Here is a 19939-nt window from a genome sequence, read left to right as displayed (position 1 = left end):
ACAATGTTCTCAAGGACACCAGAGGTATGACAGCAATAACAATGACAAATAGAGATCATTCCTTTGTAATTCAAGAGTTTTTTACAAGAAATGTTGTATACCATAACCACACATTTGGTAGCACCACTCAGAGAAGGAATTCACTGTGTTATATTATAGCAGCTTAAGGTTGGTCAGCAGAGAGTAAACTGAAACTTTTGCTGGAATAGCAATGACAAAATGTATCAGAGGCTCTATAGTTTCTAAGAATAGAGAGGTGAAGTTGTTTCATTTATGGCACAATTTAAACAGGATACAAAAAAATATTTGTCTCTCACCATTGACTAAAGTATAGAATTTTTTTTCTGAAATAAGATCCCATGTGGGACACCTGAAGGGGAGGGACTTTGCCTCTCTATGGACCTATACGGCAGACCTGGAACAAGCTCACCTAAAAATAATGCAGTCATCAATGTTATCAATTACAGCTGGGCTTTTCCTGTTGGGACAAACTAAAATGTCTGCTGTGAAAAAGGTCTAGTTGTGAACATTTTCTGCATCCAGTCACTAAAACAGATTAAGCAGTCAAGCCTACAACAGTCTTCCTCCACTGAGCCATATGGATGATATTATTATAGGAAACACAAATGATTAGATAAATATGGCTACATGTGGACCCAGGCCAGTAGAACAGTATGAGTGTCAGCAACTGATTTAGGTTTGTTGGACTGGAGAAACACCAACAGTAAATGACCACTTGTTAAACATTTTGCCCACCTCACAGTGTGTTGTGCTTAGCCTTGTCTTAGCAAAGTAAAGAGGTTAAGGCACAGCAATGGTTTGGCAAATCTCCCCATATAGACATTCAGTGCTCTACTTTTTTTTAAAGCTGAGATGAACATTATAGAGAGATCTTAAGAGTTAACACTATTGCAGTCCACACAACAGGACTAATATGGCTGCCACTAGAAAACACAGCGGCCAAACACTTTAAATTATTGTCTCTGATCAGAAGCTACACACCCTTCAGGTCAAAGGCAAGATAGAGACATACCTCTTTAGTTACTCAATGCATGTTCAAATGGTGGGAAGGAAGTTATACTTTGAAATTATTTATTTATTTATTTATTAAAAATGTAAACACAAATGTGAAAGGTAATGGTTTATACTTGTAGTTTGTGGTAATGATTATATACCACTCTATAAAATGTGCACAGTGAAACCAGCAATGAAGCTTTAGGTTAAAAATATATATTCAGTTGATTTAGTCAATTCAGATGGTGGAAGTTACATACAGAAAGAGTTTAAACTGCACATGCTTTTTAGTTTCATATTTCAGATTGGTTCAGGACGGACATTTTTCAGGACTACAAACATATCACTCTTGTGAGATATACATTTTTCCCAGGTGGGAAATCAGATAGATGCGAGCTCAATCTAAATATTCTCTGTAATCAGAGTTTGTAGCTTGATTAACGTCACAGTCCTCCATCGTTGTAGTTTAATACAGCTATCTGTAGTTCAAACAATAACATATCCCACCATCTCAACATTTTTACATTCTCCAGTCATTTAGCACAAACAAATTTGCCTCTCCCCATCACACGCATCTTTGTAGTTCATTATGTTCTGTAACTTTTACAATTTGGATATCATCACATCCCACCATATAAAAAACATCTCTAACATGTCTTGTATTGTTTCAATTAACAGCTTATTGTGATTGTCAGTATTATTCTGCATTCAGATAGTAGACAACAACGTCATAAGTTGTAAAGCTGTGTGGTACAATGTATCCTAAATTGTTACAATTTAAAACATTAGAGTGCTGCAAACACATGGACATATTACGTCACCAAATACTGTAATTCTATGTTACAGTATGTTGAAAATGTTTATTTGTCCTTCAGAGAAGAGACAGTTGTTGATCCCAAGTTTGCCTTAGTCCAAGATTTAAGTGAGATTTAGTTCACAGACTAACTGCAATTTTCAACAGAATCAACACATGTTCTGTACGTTCTTCTTCTTGCTCTTCGTTTCACTGGTGGGATGAGGGTGGTGAAAAGTGACCTGCTGTTAAAGATCCATTGAACTGTTCTTGAACAAAGCTTACATCCCTGCAGAGGGGTTAAGATGTCCCTGCTGGGGTCACAATGTACCACATTCTCATCACTGCTTAGGGAATGAAAACACTTAATTCTCAGCACGGATGCCACCAATGATGACAAATGGGCAGACCTCAGAAAGATCTTGAAAGGTGTTGACCGTCCTCTTCCTACTTGAGGTGTTCAATGACTGAAATCTCTCCTCTCTCGGGGTCAAAACCGTTCATGAACAAACTGCCGTTTCTAGCCAGCGGTGTCATCAGGCCCTGCAGCCCCGCCTCCCTCCCGTTCCTGTCCAGTTCGTCGTTGAAATTGACCAACACGGCCCTCTTGGGCAGAGTGAGCTCAGAACCAGGGCTGAATCCCAAGTCAGAGGATAGTTTGCGTTTAATTGAGGTGGCACGCTGGAACTTATCGTAGACCTCAACACTAACACGTCGCCGTGTTTCTTTGAACTCTGCTGAGACATTAGCCGTCCACTCTGCAGCATGAGCTCGGATCTCTCCTACCTGTAAGGAGAGAAAAAAAGAGTGAAGTAAGTAGACAGTACAGAGGATACACGGGTTTGATTCTTGAAACTGTTGAATGCACTGTACAGTAAAAATGCTTTTTTTTTCACATTGTCAGTTAAATGGCTAAAATATAAAATGTAAATAACATAAAATAAAATAAAATAAAGAGAAATAAAGAAGGGGAAAATAGAGTAGAAGAAAACGTGTAGAAGAGCATTTAAATTGAACCTTTAAAGGACCTTTTTGGTGGTTTTGTATGAGAAAGGGGATTAACAACAGTGGATTAACAAAATTCATTCAAACTGTGACTGCTTTGAAAATGATCTTGCTGTTTTTTTCATGGACGACAACATCCAAGACTTCACATTATGTCTTTTATGAAGTCCATGTTTGACTGTCTTCATTTTATTTTTTGTCCTCTAAGTATGATTTTTTTATTTTTATTAATTTTGTATTAACACAATAACATATAAATCCAAGGTATAGTCCTTTAATTAGAATACCATAAACAGGACACACTCAATTGGAGACAGTCAGTATTATAGCACACTTGTGTCTTTTGTGTTCAGCCTTTAAAAGAAAAAATACAGAGCAAGAGAAAGAACGGGGAGCGACAATGTCACTGACCAGGAAGTTAACTCAATTACATTAAAACAATGTATCTGCGACTAGATAGCAGTACCAATCAGCGATGGAAAATATAACTCACACACACAAACACACACACACAGTATAGGCTAATGTTACAGCAGAGACTGTACTGTACTTTTCTGCAAATGTTAAAACCCCAATATAATGACAATCAATGGCATGATGACAGGCAAATTACTACTCAATACAGCCAGGTTTTCCAGTGTTGCTTCTGTTTTCATTCATTTATTTTATACTGCATGTGAATCTACTTCTCTTAAAATCAAAAAAGGGCAGGTTGAGAAAATACTGATGAATGAAATGGAGAGAAAAAAAGGCAGACAGACGCACAGAAAGGAAGAGATGAAGCAAAAAACATTTGTTTAACCCAGATATTAAAAAAGCCTTAATGGGACATTAATGTGCTTCAGTTTCTTCCTAATATCTCATTAAAAGAGGGCCAGAGACATTCTGGTGTCGCCTAAGGGTATCAAAGGACTCACACTTCAAATACTGCCTCTAGTTCTGATTATATCATTGTAATTATAATAACACACACACTTTTACAGGCCAGTAAGATTACCACGTATCACAGCAGGACTTCAGCATGAGAACCCAATGGGAGCATTAGTCACTCACTCACACACACACACACACACACACACACACACACACACACACACACACACACACACACTCACTCACACACACACACACACACACACACACACACACACACGGGTCGGCGTCCCGCTCCGCCCGGTGTCGTTTGGCTACCTGGTTGATCCTGCCAGTAGCATATGCTTGTCTCAAAGATTAAGCCATGCAAGTCTAAGTTCACAGTCTACACAAAATTTTGTGCCGTTGCTGATGTGAAAAACGTTCCCTCGCCAAATTTGTAGAAATCCTCCTCACCAATTTGACCGTGTTAATGAATGATTATGAACATTCACATCTAGAACACACTAGAAGTTAGGTTTTGGTGTTGATCCATATCTACGATTATCACTATTAAGTTTACTACACACACACACACACACTGCATCATACATCACAACTTAACGATTTCAGTTGCAAACCAGTATCATTCAACTGATTATGTTTGACTAATGGGAACACCATGTCATGTCAGCATGTTCTTGTGAAAGATATAAGTCTTAGTCCATGAAACTTTTCTATGAGAAAATGTTTGTTAGTTATGAACTGGCTGACCGAATCTATATTCACACCCAAATTCAGTATCACTACTACTCAAACACCACTGAAATCAAATTACAACAAATGCCTTGTCTGTATAACTCTCCATCTTTTTCAATTAAGTGTCCCTTTGAAAACTCCCAGATGTTCCTTTTTTGGAAACAACCAAATTTATTTGCATAACCTGTGTTATATTTACAGCACACACAGTTTGATTAAATACATTTTCTGATAAGGACATCGTCACACATTTACAAAATGACCTCTTTCTCTCCCTTTCTCTGGAGATGCTCAAGGTAATGGCATAAGACTGCGTTTATGTGTTTGGATGGCAGACGGTGGATTGGATTATAAAACAGTCTTATCATTGAAATGAAGTTAAGCAGAGGGCAAAAGTTGAGGCACTGTAACCGAGTAGCTTGAATAATAACCTGTGTGTCACTGCACTGAAAGAGACAAAGAGGGTGGGAAATGAGAAAAGGTCAATGAATGAATGAGTAAATGAAACCAGCAGTGCCATACCTCTTCTTTCGTCCTCTTGGAGATGACTCTGAGCCAGTCTCCTATCATGCTGAGGATGGCAGCAAAGTAGGCTAGGCCCACCAGGATCCAGAACCATACAACTGGTTTATAGTAATCTAAGTACTCTATTTCTGAACCACCTAGACATGGAGACAGAGGCAGACAGAGACAATGACTGTCACATATCCAGTAGAATCCACCTGGTGAGACGTGCAGGCATTATGCAGAGAGACAGACAGGTTTAAAGTGTCTGTCTGTGTTAGTATTGAATATTATTTAATAGTATTGTGTTTGTACCTGCCACAAAGTCTCCAAACCCTATGGTAGTGAGGGTTATGACCACAAAGTAGAGGGACTCCAACGCAGACCAACCCTCGATGTGTTTAAAGATGGCTGCTGGGAGCGCCACAAACAGCAGGCAGCCAAACAGCACAAACAGCAGGGTGGAGATAACCCGGATCTTTGTCTGACTGATGTCCCAATGCTGCAGGAAAGAGAGCGGCAGACAAAATCAGCAATGTGAAACCACAGGTACCTTTGCAACCCGTAGAGATCTGATCTGTCTGTCATCACTGCAAACAGACATGAAGCTTTGGTGCTCAGTGTTCATCGTTTGTTGAAGGTCTTTGGACGTGAGTGGTACAAAAGCTGCATTATAAACCCTAAATTATTTGCCTCTTTACTGGAACTGTTGGAAGGGCTGTGAGCAGTCATTGAAATAAAGCCCATATAATAATAATAGAACCAGATCCAATGAATTCATATTTATGCTGTACTGAAATTTAGATAAAAGCTATACAAAGTGAAAATTTTTTTTCCTGATTTTGACGCTTAATAGGACAAAGAGTCTTCCATCATGCTAGCAGCTCTATGAGGATACACAGCAGTGCTTTGTGCTAAATGCTAGCATCAGAATGCTAATATCCACACAGTGGCAATGCTATACAAAAAAGTAGATACTTTGAAAATCCAGACATATAAAGTTTACCTTGATCACCTTCCTAATTTAACATGTTGGCATGTGAGCGTGCTACATTTGCTAACTAGCACTAAACACAAAGTGTAGCTGAGAATGATGGGGATGTCATGAGTTTGCAGGTATTTGGTCACAAACCAAAGTATTAGATGATAGGAAACTTGACCTGATAATGTTGATGGCGCTAAAAATTAAAAGTCAGAAGATCACCAAGGCTATTACAATTCAATGTATTCTATATTGGACTTAAAAGTGTGTTTTAAATTTCATGGCAATCCATCCAATATTTGTTAGCATATTTTACTCAAAACCAAATGTCACACTGAGGGAAGAATAGTCAGAGGATCCCCAGCGTCAGCATCAATTTGTTTTGGTACAACAGCCAGATGCTGTTAGCAGTAATAGCTTAATTCCATAAATTGGTCCCCTGGGTGCAGTAGAAAAGGAAGGACATTCACAGTATTCACTGAGAATAATGCTGCAGTCTTGCGAAAACCGGGCACAAAGCAATAAGGCAAACACACATAGAAACACACACTTACACAATGAACTTTTGTCCTCTGTCCTCAGACTTAATCATAATATTCATTACTGAGTCCCTTGGGTGCCTTGAGAGCAGCAGAATGAGCAGATCGTTCTAAATTACACTCATCTGCTTATTTCATTCAAAACTAGAAAGCAAATTATTCACTTAAGACTCGGAGGCAAATCATTCAGTGCAACAACCTCAACTTCAAAAACCTAAACACAAACTGTGTGAGCTTTCTTTCTCTTATTGGGATGCGCAGTCTCGTTACAACATGTGAATGCTGAAGCCTCTCTTTTAGGCCTGAACATTTTTGAGAGACTTTATATACTCTTTTAGCTGCTTAAAAAAAAAGATCTAATGTCGCTTTACTTCCAGTTTTTAATCAAAACTAGTAATTATCTGCAGTTCTGTGCAGTTATGCACAGAAATCCTTTCAGTATGCCACTCAGATGAAAAATTATTAATACAAATGTAAATTCAGATCAAAGGGTTTGTTCGCACTGCATCTAAAGTGGACCATTCACACACACATGCACACGCATGCACACACACACACACACACACACACACACACACGCACACACACACACACACACACACAGATACAAACACACACATACTGTAAGCTCTCAGCTGCATTTACAATGTTCATTTTTTATCTAGAACATGAACTATATCACAATATATATCAATGTAATGTCATCAAATAATGATAGAATTCAAAACATCTCACCCTGAGGATTAATACATAACATGGTATTTAAATCAGATGTTGTAAATATGATCTAAAAGCTGGTGTGGGTGAGTAAATCGTCAAAAGAGCATTGATGATTATTCAGGGTATCCTATTCAGACTGTGAAATACAGAATATTAATACTCCAAACTCACCACAAACATTTTCTCCACTCTGGTGATGCCCTTGCCGAATATGGTGCCGAGCTGATCTCCTACTCCAGCCAAAAGGAAGCCGAACAGAGGTATCCCTAGCAAGGCATAGATGATGCAGAAGATCCTTCCACCTTCTGTGTGAGGAGAGCTGTTCCCAAAACCTGCAGAGGACAGAAAAACACTTAGAATATAAATCCCCAGCATGCTTCCCTAATAACAATAAAAACACTTGTCTTAATGGATGAAACTACCAGATGTCATGTGACCAGGTGATCAGATAAACCAAAGCAAATCAAAATGGTTATTTTATTATTTTAGATTGTACTCTCTGATTCAATAGCAGCGCTCCAACACGTACTTGTAAGTAAGTAACTGGCAAAAGAAGCAAAACCTCTCCACTTTGTCGAATTACATAGGTGACCATAACAACTTTATTGTGTGTGTGTGTGTGTGTGTGTGTGTGTGTGTGTGTGTGTGTGTGTGTGTGTGTGTGTGTGTGTGTGTGTGTCTGTGTGTCCTACCGATGGTTGTGATAACAGTCCCAGCAAAGAAAAAGGCAGAGCTCAGGTCCCACAGGCTGCTGTGGTTGGTCAGTGTCCCTGCAGGGTTCACCCCTGAACGGATAGCAGACACAACTTGCTGGAGGGGAGAGAGAGATTTGTGTTATCAAAGAGTTATCAGTGGACACTTTCAAATTCTGATTAAAAGACAATTATGCTACTTTCTTGCTGCTGTATATATTATAATGAAACCTTTAAGAAGGTGCTTTTGAGCCTTGTTTTTCTTGTAGCTGTGCTGGCAGGAACGTGTGTTTGTGTATTTGTGAGCTTGCCTGTCTAATCATTTAAAGTTATAATATTTCAAACTTTTGCAAAGGTGAAAATCTTGAGCTGTCAAAGATAATTCATTAAAGTGAATCAGGGAGCCCCAGACGAGGGTTAATAGTTCAGAACAGTAATGGACTATTAAAAAACAGAAACAAACTCTCTGTGGCTCCACATTTCTGCCTTCTGCTCCTTTGAGGATGTGGGAGCTGTCCATAGTGCTGAAACCACTGCAGCTTTGCTGGATTACAACTGTGTACAAAACATACAAAACATAAATTATTTTTCATGTCACCTTAACCAGTTCTTCCAGCTGGCTCTGGTTGACACATGAGTGTCTGGACAGGAACTCCAGCTTCTGGGACAGGATGGCCAAATGCTGGGCACTAGGAGAGAGGAAGAGAGATGGGGAGACTTACAAATGTTTGTGATTGACTTTTACTGTGAATGGTTTGTGTCACTGAATTATGACTTCACAACAAATTATCCTAAATGAAAACATGCTGATTTTGTTTAAAATGTGTTTACATTTCTAGACTTGTTTTAGTTCATATTCTGGTTCTGAACCATTTAGTGAAAAGCAAACTAGCGGCAGCACTTTGAACTCTGTTACTGAAGGCAGTGTAAAGATTTCAGAACAGGACTAATGTGCTCTGTACTTCTACTGGAGATGCGTAGCGGAGTGTAAACGGTGGTATTACAGTCATGTCTTTATTAAACTGTGGGAAACATAGTCACATCCATTTGTTTACTTGCTGTAATAACCTACTGGTGCTGTGAATCTATAGCACCAAAGTCATTTGATGAAAGAGCTACATAAATCTGGATGTTGTCTGTGAAGCTGTGATAATAAATCTTGTCGTCCTGTAGTATTTGGGGCTAGAGCAGTAAGAGATTGAACTATAGAGGCCCAATTCTTGAACCCTGGGGAACCCACTTGCTATAGTGATCCACTCAGATTAATTAGTACCATTGGTAACAACATAACCTCTGCATTCAAGATACAGCTTGACCAAACACAGTTCTTTAACAGAGAGCCTTACAAAGTTTTTCAGTCTATGTAGAATTGGATGGGGTTTTATTTTTTGTGACAAAATTGCATTGAAAAGTGTCATTGAAGAAATGCCTGTGAGTCGTGAGAAATTTAGAGTAGCCAGAATGTCAATAACAGGGATATGATTGGTAAATGGATGGATGGATGAATAGATGGGTGGATGGCTTTGTGAGGCAGACAGACATATATTTAAACAGCTTACCTCTCGTGAGGCTGCTCCAGGGATCTGAAGACTGCTGCTCCCATCACCAGGTACAGAACCACCAAAAGAAAGATGGCTGTCACCGTCTTCCATTTCATCACTGTGGCAACCACCTACAACACTTCAACTGATCAATCAACCCACATATATACAAGAGCCCCCTCCCCCCATTAACATTCAAATCTGGACTTCTGTCTATTTCTCTCACCTCACTCTCCTCGCGGGGAGACATTGTGATTGGCTTTGTGGAGAAGGAGAGGCGGGGCTTGCTGTTATGAGTGGCGGATTTAGGGTCCAATAAGTCTGGAGCTGCCACTGTCAGGGGAAATGAAAAAATGGCATTGAGATTGTTTCCTTGTCTCTGCTCTCTTACTCCGAGAGCAGACACTTAACATTTTTAGCTGTTAATTTTAGAAGTCCTTATAAATAAATCACAGACGAGCCCTTTAAATCCGAACACTGCTGAAAGCATGAATCAGGTACTAACATTTAGTCTTCAGGTATTTTCTCCTGTTCCTGCTGCAACATGCGTCATGCAGCAAGAAGGAAGAGAAAGAGGGTCATGAGAGTTGTGTGCATCTTTAATGTCAGTGGATGGATGTGAAAGATGTCAAAATAAGAAAGCAAGGCTGAATAAGGAAGACATAGATTGTTGATGTGTCTGGTGAGACGCAGAGGGATGGAGAAAGAGGGTAGTGAAGTGTTTGTAGTTTGTGATGAAGTACTTTTATGTTTATATTCCTTTTAAGCAGGTGAGTGTCAGAGGTGTGTTGTGGTTTCTGTTTAGTTACAAAACTTTCATTAATCAGGTTGTTTGTCCAATCTATGGGTATTATGAACAGAGAGAATTAGACTAAGAACAAAGTTTTACATTTGTTGTTCAATTTGTTTCCAGTCAAAGAGAGCGGAAAGAGATACATTTGAGTGTACTTAATTGATTCGGACCGACCATGCTGCCATACCAGTAAGTGAAAACTTTGAGTTATGTTTACATGCTATGCATCCTAATTTAATGTGTGTGTGTGTGTGACATCATGATATATTGTTTTAGAGCTATGTCAAGACCAGTAAGTAAGGCAAACTGTTTAAATTCAGAAGTAAATGGTTGTATTCTGTTATACGGTATTAACTTGTGCTTGTAATAATTAGGATACTGATGAATAAGCTTAAAGGATTCCTTCTATAAAAAGTGGATGCATTAATAATGTAGGCTAACTTATGTTATTTTTGTTTATTATTCTTAGTTATGATATGCATGGCAATATCTTGTTTTATGTTTGTGTATTACACAGAAAAAAAACATCCCTTCATCCTCCATCTATTCCCCCTCACTCAATAAATGGTTAAAAGGCTTTTGGATTTGTGAGTTTTAATGTGCATACCAGCTAGAACCTTTATGGTCCAGTCAACATTATACTCCCTAATCAGGCAATAATAATCTCACCCTGGTGGCCCCGCCTCTGCCTATTGTGCAGCTCCAGAGAATGAATATGTGTGTCCATGTGTGAGTGTGTCCATCTGTGAGTGTGTGTGTGTGTGTGTGTGTGTGTGTGTGTGTGTGTGTGTGTGTGTGTGTGTGTGTTTGCGAGATGTCTGGAGAGGGGGATGAATGGAAGAGGAGAGAGGAAAGAGCAGCAGAGAGGAGGGGAGGATATAGGAGGGTCAGAAGGTGGGTGGAGTCTGTTCAGGATCACTTAGACATCATTACTAAACTCACAAAACTGTAAACTACTGTTCATCAACAGACAGGATAACAAATGCATATCTGTGAATTTTCCTTAGTTAAAATATACTACAACATGCCCCCCAAAATTACCATTTGTATTGTAGATGAAAAAAGGTCAAAAGCACTCAAGTTGTGCTAGTGACATAAACGCACACACGCACACGCGCACACACACACACACACACACACACACACACACACACACACACACAAACACACACACACACACACACACGTGGTCTTGTGAGAACTGAGTTAATTTATTTATTTTGATTGTTTTCAACAAGGATACTGAGCTAACAACATATTTCTAAAATATTAGAATAATAGAATACGTTTCTTTAACAACTGAAACTCCAGATGTTTAGGTGTTTTTGAGAACCATTAATGTTGGTTGTCTGAAAAGTTTCAATATTTGATCTTAATGAATATTAAAAGGATTAAAACAAAAGTGCGTGGCTGTGCAGAGATAAACACACACACACACACACACACACACACACACACACACACACACACACACACACGCACCTACATCTCTCACTAAGTGGAGAAGTAAGACAAGTTGAGCAACTTTCATGAGCTTCAAAACAACACGTTATTTTTTACAAAATATACATTTTCAATGGTGTATTATAGATCGCTTAGATGACATGGAAAACAAGTGTGAGCGTGATGTTCTGAAACTTAACAGATTATGAATACGTTTGAGAACAGCTCCTCTCTCTCTCTTACTTACTCCTTGTTGTTGCCTATCCGATGCCCTCCGCTCTCCTCTTCTCCTCATTCGCGGCTCTTACTGCGTTTAGGGGAATCTTTCCTCCTCTGCGTGTCTCCTCCCTGCGCTGCTGAAGCGGGGGGACGAACAGGCGCTCCGTTTTTCTTCCGCTCCTCTCCTCTACTTTAACCGCTGATCGGACACTGATGCTGCCCTTGCAAGGTGCTTTTATTGCATCTGCAAGTCCCTTCGAAGAGCTTTCTCTGGTCTTTCTCTTTCAGTTCTCTAGCATCCGCTCCGTTCCGGCTGCGCTCTCGCTTTTGAGCGCACCGGTGGATCGGTGGGGCAACAGCGAGAGGGGTGGAGAGAGGGGGAGAGAGGGGGAGAGAGGGGTGGAGGTGCCGGACACAAGGAGGTGGTTCCCAGACTGAGAGGGAGGCCATTTACAGAGTTTCAGGAGTCCCATCTATATATATTGTGACTATAAGTTTTACTTTCCTCCATGTTTCCTCACACGTGCATTATAACCAGAGACCAGAGAACTACAGGGCAGTGATAGGCTATTTTATAGAGGCCCAGGTTTTATTACAGATTAGACCTTCCTAAAGCAGTGGTTCCCAACCTCTTTGGCTTGTGATGCCTTATATTGAGTCAGTGTATCTTGACCCTTGTCACAAGTTGGACATGTTGCATTTCAACAGCTCCACCAAAAAGTGATTTTACTTTCTGGAACTTTTCATCCGTTTTATCCGAATGGAGGCCAGACGAGGCAAAACTATGCAACGTTTTGCAAAACAAATAATTATTTGTGTATAGCTGACATTTTGTGTCTTCCTTCCTGTCCCATTAATCATGTCCCATTGATTAATATTGTGACCTTTTTGTGACCTAGATTGGAATCCGCTGTCCAAAAGCACAAAGCCATTGTTTGGAAGATGATATGGATGGATGGATAAATGCTAACATTACATATGTGAGGAATGAAATAGATTTTTTTCATGATATGCACAGTTCCAACAATTTTTCCTACTTTTTCCTTACATTTTAAATGGACTTTAGGTCAGTATATAAACACTATCATAATGGTTGGAATGGTTAGATGTGTGCTAGATGGGGATGGAGATGCTTTGTTTGTTTTGCTTTCCACTGACCCAGAGTTGGTCCAGTTTGTTTATACTGCAGCATGGCACTTATGCAATGGAAACGTTCTCTGAATGTTCACGAGTAAAGGTACTATAAACCAACTGTGTGAAGACAAAGATGCAGTTTATTATTACACTCATCCCCTACAATCAAACACACGTTATTTTCTTGAGAATATAAACCCATATTGCCGTCACAATTTCACGGACTTTTTTCCGGAAAGATTAGAATAATTTCCAGACAGAAAAGAAAAATCATGTTCATGAATGGTTGGATGTATTTGGGTGGTTGAAAGAGTCATAAACATGATTGAGAGAAAAACAGGCAATTATTTAATCAGTCAACTACTCTCCAAATAAGATGGCCATGTTACGTAAATGTAGAGGGAGACAATCAATGAAAGCTCACTCTTTTAAAGTTTGAACGACAAGTGGCAGCTGTTGGAGAATCTGCTGGCAACCAGTCTCCAACTTGGCTTGCACCCTCTAATTGAACTAAAGTTGGCAGATTAAATAATCTAATGAATCAATCACAGTCTGCTATTCAGACTAATGAAGGCTCTGGAAGTGTAGCGGCAGGATTGAAATTGGACTCTCATCATGTATTGCAGTTTTTGTATTGAACACCTACGCGTTCACAAAACTACCTGTAATCTGTTAATTTGTTTAACTTTCTAAAATACAACAATTTATCTGCTTTCTGGGATCATCTTTCAATTTTTTAATTTTTTTTTTGTGTTTTGTTTTTTATGAGTTGACTATCAATAATGAACACTGGTCTGGTATCATCCATCTCTCGTGCTCCACTGGTCTCCCTCTCTTTCTTTGACTTTCCATCCCTCTTCTCTCTCTCGGCCTCTCAGCCCCTGATGAGAAATTAATAGCAGTTTAAATATTCATGTTTCCACCTCATGACTCAAACCTCTAAACATTAATTACACGCCTATTTATACAGCTAAACATAGATAATGTTGTGACTGGCTGGGTCTCACTGAGTGTGTGTGGGATGCGTATTTGCGTGGAAGTTGCATGCCTACTAATATGCACATGTTGTTGTGTAAATGTGTGTGTGTGTGTGTGTGTGTGTGTGTGTGTGTGTGTGTGTGTGTGTGTGTGTGTGTGTGTGTGTTGGTGGACAGGTATGATGTGTGTTGCATACAAGCTCCCTCTGTTAGTGATACCCTGCTTTGACCTGCTTCATTTTATGTGTGCACTGCACACACACACACACACACACACACACACACACACACGTGTGTGTGTGTGTGTGTGTGTGTGTGTGTGTGTGTGTTGCAGAGAGAGCATAATAAGAGTCACGGTCTCGCCTCACCCGTCTAAATTTGTCAACACACCTGCTGCTTGGTGTAGGCAGACATTCAGACCAGAATTGTCCCTATACTCTCTTACATTGTGTTGAACCTGCTGATCAGTAATTTCTGAACATGTTCTGATATATTACATTGCAGTAAATATTATATAAAAGTAAGTTTTCTACTGTCGTGGACAGTTTGGTCGAGTAACAGACTGATCATATTGAACTGAGGAAAGTCTGAATCAGCACTGAACATTGGGTCATATGAACGGTGATATGTTCACTTGCTGTTGTAACGTTTGAACAGTGACACGAACGCTCTGCTTAGGAAAAAAGTAAACCAACTGCAGTCAGTGACTACAACTCTTTGAACTGAATGAAGTGAGTCGATTCAGCAATCACCAATGGGGATAATCATTCATTTGGACCAATGCTGTCATGCTTCTTCTTCCATCTTTCCTCTTGTCAGCCTCATGGTATGCTCCTGTAGTGGTTTAAAAAGTACTTGTTGACTTCCTGTTAGGGATATCACTGTCCCAACAGTGACATTCCGATACTCCGTTAAGAGAACTAAGGGCTCTTTCTAAGGTAACGAAAACACAGTGACTATTAGTTTCAGGTGATTATACACTAATGAAAACATCGTTCTGAATATCATATTCCATTTCTGCTAATACATCCCCCTTAATCTTACACAGGTAAGATGACACCACTGCCTCATGTCGCAAAGATCTGGATCTGGCTTGCTTGTGTTTTGGAAATGAGTGAAAGACGGCACTTACTTTTGAATCCATTTCTTCTTTTTAAACACAGCTGTTTACAGGTTGCATAGCGATGAGGTAATGTATCCTTTTGTGGCTATGTAAAATTGTAATATGGTAAAACAAAGTAAAGTCTGTTGTATGAGTCAGTTGATTTATCCTGATGAATCATGCTTGACAGGAATATTATTTCAGTTGTGTTTTACGTGCCTGTGTGTCTGTATATCTTTGTGTCTCGTGCTGCAGCAATTGATTGCTTAATGATAGCAGTCAGTCTGGTCTATGATAATGAGTGATGCTACTTAGTCATAGTCAATTTACTCAGCATGTGACCAAATATAGAATTCTCATTTCTGTTTATTTGTTACCAGTGTTACGCAGTCTGTTTGCAGGGGAAAAATATATAAAAAATGTTTCTGCTATGGAATGAAATTATTGAACAATTTGTGCTACACTGATCTGATGGCGTTAAAACATTTTATTAGTTTTACAATTCTGGGGATCATGAAACCCGAAGTATCGTGTAGACTTTTAATTATGAACTGAATGAAGAAAAACAACAACAGCTGACTTGTGTCTGATTTGTAATTGTTTGCAGCTGTATCAATGTATCAACTATTGTTTTATCATTCATACAGAAACACACAGTATCTATTTTTACCCAAAATAAAACACAGTAATTGCAAAAATGTACTTAAACCTTCCAGTCAGTTCATAACCTTTTTATTCAGCACTATAAATTCACATGGGGCTTCCACAAGTGAGCTCCTCTTCTGTGCTCATGTTTTCAGATGTTTATGTTTTGTTTTATAATATTATTTACCTCGAAATATAGGAGCGTAAGGATAGGCGAAGCTTATGGACGGAGGTATTAAAAAAGTAAATATATTAAGCAAAAAGCTGCACAGAGGCCTGAATTAAGAAGATACACACGGGACGAAGAGAGGAAAGAAGACTGAACTCTAATGTGGAAAACAAGTGTGATCCCTCCTGACCTTTTATGACATTACCATGACAACCATTTTAATTACCACAATAGGTTCTGTAGATTACTAAATCCTTTGTCAGTGCATCTGTTCTTGACTTTGTCTGTATTTATGTGACAGTGTGTGACAGTGTGTGCGAGCACTCTACAGCACAGTACATGTGTGCAAACACAGTATTTGTACCTCAAATACATGTGTATGTAGGTGTATCTTACGGGTGACTGATCCTGACAGTGTGGTGCCCCCTCAGATGCCTGTGGAGAAATGACCCTGGGTCCTTGGTTCCTGGCTGGACACAAGCCTTCAATTAGACGCCCATGAAGCGGAACTGCCCTCTGTGTGTGTGTGTGTGTGTGTGTGTGTGTGTGTGTTTGTGTGGGTGTGCACAAGTACAGTACGTGTTGCCAATGTACAAGAGAAACATCCTCCATGTGTGAGTCTGACTCTGGTAGAAACGGCACACTGTGTGTTGTTTGTGTGTGTGTGTGTGTGTGTGTGTGTGTGTGTGTGTGTGTGTGGTGAAGCCACTGTAACAGAATTAGTGCTTCCTCTGGTTTTCCAGTTGTAATGACCTGAACCTCCCGAGGACTTAGCTTGTGGAATGTGACAGCAACTATTTCAAACAAACTCATAGTATGGAACTGTCCTGTGTGTGTTTGTGTGTGTGTGTGTGTGTGTGTGTGTGTGTGTGTGTGTGTGCGTGTGTACATTGCAGGTCTCACAAAACCTTTGACTCATAGGACCCATACAGTTTGTTCCAATCTGAGTTGACAGTATCTCACGTTTTTTTCTGTACTATAGGTTTTCTTCTAGTCGCACAGGTTTTTATTAGCTGTCAGTTTTCAAGTCACAAATTGTAACATTTTTAAAAAGGTTACAGCCCAAAGAAGACACCATTTTTTAAAATACTTTTCAGTATTTTGTTCCCCATATCCATCCATCCAACATCCATCTTTGCTTCACATTTCCCACATTACAGTGCAACCTAAGGTAGCATGAGGGACTGTGGCACTAAAGTTAGCAGCACTCCACTTTACTTCTCAGTAGTTGAATGAGTAGATTGAGTAGAATCAGTATTGATTGATTAACTTGACTTAGCAACAAGCTTCAGCACCAAGAAGTAAAAACAGACTCACCGACAGCCTTAAAATTGTTCCAGATCCAAAGCTGTATGTGATGAAGTGACAATGGCTGTTGGTGTTGTTACGGGAGGCCCATGCAGTGGATATCAATGGTAGGAGGACATGTCCACATGAGCAGCAATGACCGTAATAATTGCAATATTACGGTCATTGCTGCTCATGTGGACATAGGCGCCTGTTGATATTATATTGGGGTCCAGGGTTAAAAATAGCTTGCATAGTTTTGACTGTTGGGGCCAGGAAATAGTGGAACCTAATCCTTGTTACATAACTGAATGGAGGGTTTCTGTATAGGACATGTGTGTGTGTGTGTGTGTGTGTGTGTGTGTGTGTGTGCGGGGGGGGGGGGTATGTGTCCACCAGTGTACAGGCTTGTGTGAGTATGCATGTGAATGCACTTGGGTTATGCTAAAAACAAACAAAGCCATGCAGTTGCGTGACATGGTGCTGGGAAGTGGGAACAGCGATTGTTAAAATAGCATTCGTACTAGGCAGCTGGTGATTTTGTCAAATTTTAGAAGGGGAACGAACACCCAACAACATTTTACATGTTGCTGCTGCTTTTGTGGTGCTGTTGCCTGGTCTGTGTACAGTACGTGGGGAAATTAAATATCTATAACATGCAGTATCTCCAAATCAAATAATTGGACGCCATGCATTAGATTATGTGCGTGGGAACTGGATTTGAGGGTGAGTTTAAAATGTAATCTTTCAAGTGATCTGAGTTGACAGTATCTCACGTTTTTTTCTGTACTATAGGTTTTCTTCTAGTCACACAGGTTTTTATTAGCTGTCAGTTTTCAAGTCACAAATTGTGACATTTTTAAAAAGGTTACAGCCCAAAGAAGGCACCATTTTTTAAAATACTTTTCAGTATTTTGTTCCCCATATCCATCCATCCAACATCCAGCTTTGCTTCACATTTCCCACATTACAGTGTTTAAAATTTAATCTTTCAAGTGATATTTTAGGAGATACCACCAGACTGACTAAATTCAACCAATGGTCACATACAGGAGGGGTAAATGATTGAGGTTTCCAGCAGTTAAGACTATAAATTATCAATCTTTGACACAAATCTGTAAACTTGGAGGGATGGCATATCTTCATCGCTCTGGCTTGGACATTTTGACAACAGTTGGAAGGTTGACACATTTTGGCTCTTTTTTCAGAAGTTTTCTGACGGATATGATGGAAGCATTATACAGTTATTAAACAAAACTCTTAGAAACACATACGCAGCATAGTTCAGTGTCTTCCTCACCTGAACCTCCACAGCACACACATGATGTTGTTTTTGGGAGGGAACCTTAAACTATTGTAAGGAGACCGTACTGTACCTGTGACAAAAACTGTTGACATGCCTTTATATTTTCTACCTTATCAATAATTCATACAAAATGTCTCCCTATCTTTGTTTCTTACTTTGTTTTTCTCAGTCTCTTTTCAACCACTCCTGTTTACAAATGTGCTTGTTTACCTCAGTTATGGGTCGTAACTCACTTCTGTTTGACCCTCACTTGTCCCTCTATGTCTCTTCTGTCTCCCAGTCTTTATCCAGTTGAGTATTATATTATATTAATTTAGTTTTTTTAGAAAAAAATAAAACATGGACAACTGAGAAAAAAAAAATCTTCATGAATGGATTAATCTGGAAGCAGGAGCTGAGGGAGATGAGGACAGAGGTGGACAGTTGAGTGAAAGAAGAGGGTCCAGGAAGAGGAGAGAGGAGAATGAAGTGGTATGAAAACAGCAGGGAAGAGAAAGAGGGTTAGAAAATGCAGTGTTACCATGATCAAAGTAGACCCCACAAGAGAAAAAAGTGTGTTAAAAATAGAGCGGTGTAGTTAAAAAAAAAGCCACAGCTTCATCTCGTTCGGACAACAGAAGAGGAAAGAAACAACAACAGATTTGTACACACTGTATGTGTGTGGTGCAACATAAAGACAATTCTAACCTTTTTGGGTGCCTAAAAAAGTCTTATTCAGCATTTAGCTGTTCTGAGCTCCTTCTTCTTGTGTCACTTCTGGTTGGAAAAAAAATGTCAATGGCCAAAATGCAGAGCTCAAGGCTTCAAAACCGCAGTCCGCAAACCAATGGATGACGTAACAACGAGTACGTCCACTTCTTATGTAGTCTCTGATGTGCACGACTTTTAAAGGAAAAAACTAATTAAAGAAGTGGAGAAGCATAATAAATTCACATGCCTCCAGGTTTAAAAAAAAGCTTTAAACTTTGGGTTAAAATGACAAAATGCTTCACGGCCAACTAAAAGTGACAATGGACATTACACCTGTATCTGTGACTGAAAGACAAATCATGCCACAGCACTGTCAGTCTAATTATGCTCATTACTCCAGTGTCTCTACTCAACTAAACACAAACACAGTCTAAAATAAAAAAACAACTCTTTTTGTGTGGTGTGACCTGTAAGTTGCTGCCTGGCGGTCGTATTTTCTACATCATGTCTCTGTCTTTCTGTCTGTTTGCATGCTGTGCGTGAGAATCAAAGGTGTTTTCTAAGTGAAATGCATTGCTGTTGCACACACACACACACACACACACACACACACACACACACACACACACACACACACACACACACACACACACACTATACACTATGCACTACTACATATTGCAGCCTCACTGTAGTTCTTCAGCATTGGATTTATTGGGTGAAAAGCAGAGGGAGGGTAGAGAAAATGTATGGAGCAAAAAAAATAGAGAGAT

At 39.5% G+C, this 19939-nt stretch overlaps 1 protein-coding gene across 1 annotated transcript; it reads right to left on the bottom strand.

The window, feature by feature from the left end:
- Positions 1-2254: 2254 nt before the first annotated feature.
- On the bottom strand, positions 2255-9532 carry kcnk2a (potassium channel, subfamily K, member 2a). Its single transcript, XM_068730729.1, has 7 exons — positions 9420-9532; positions 8459-8549; positions 7861-7978; positions 7340-7500; positions 5243-5429; positions 4946-5085; positions 2255-2593 (listed from the first exon to the last, which is right to left on the bottom strand). Exons 1-7 carry the CDS (start codon positions 9515-9517, stop codon positions 2255-2257), a joined length of 1134 nt encoding a protein of 377 aa, XP_068586830.1. The 5' UTR covers positions 9518-9532.
- Between the last annotated feature and the right edge of the window lie 10407 nt (positions 9533-19939).

This window comes from Cebidichthys violaceus, unplaced genomic scaffold (genome assembly GCF_023349555.1).
Source record: "Cebidichthys violaceus isolate CVI_PGR_0920_01 unplaced genomic scaffold, fCebVio1.0.p SCAF_5, whole genome shotgun sequence".
NCBI classification, from domain to species: domain Eukaryota; kingdom Metazoa; phylum Chordata; class Actinopteri; order Perciformes; family Stichaeidae; genus Cebidichthys; species Cebidichthys violaceus.
Note: the sequence above shows the minus strand (reverse complement) of the source record. Positions and strands in the feature narration are given on the sequence as shown.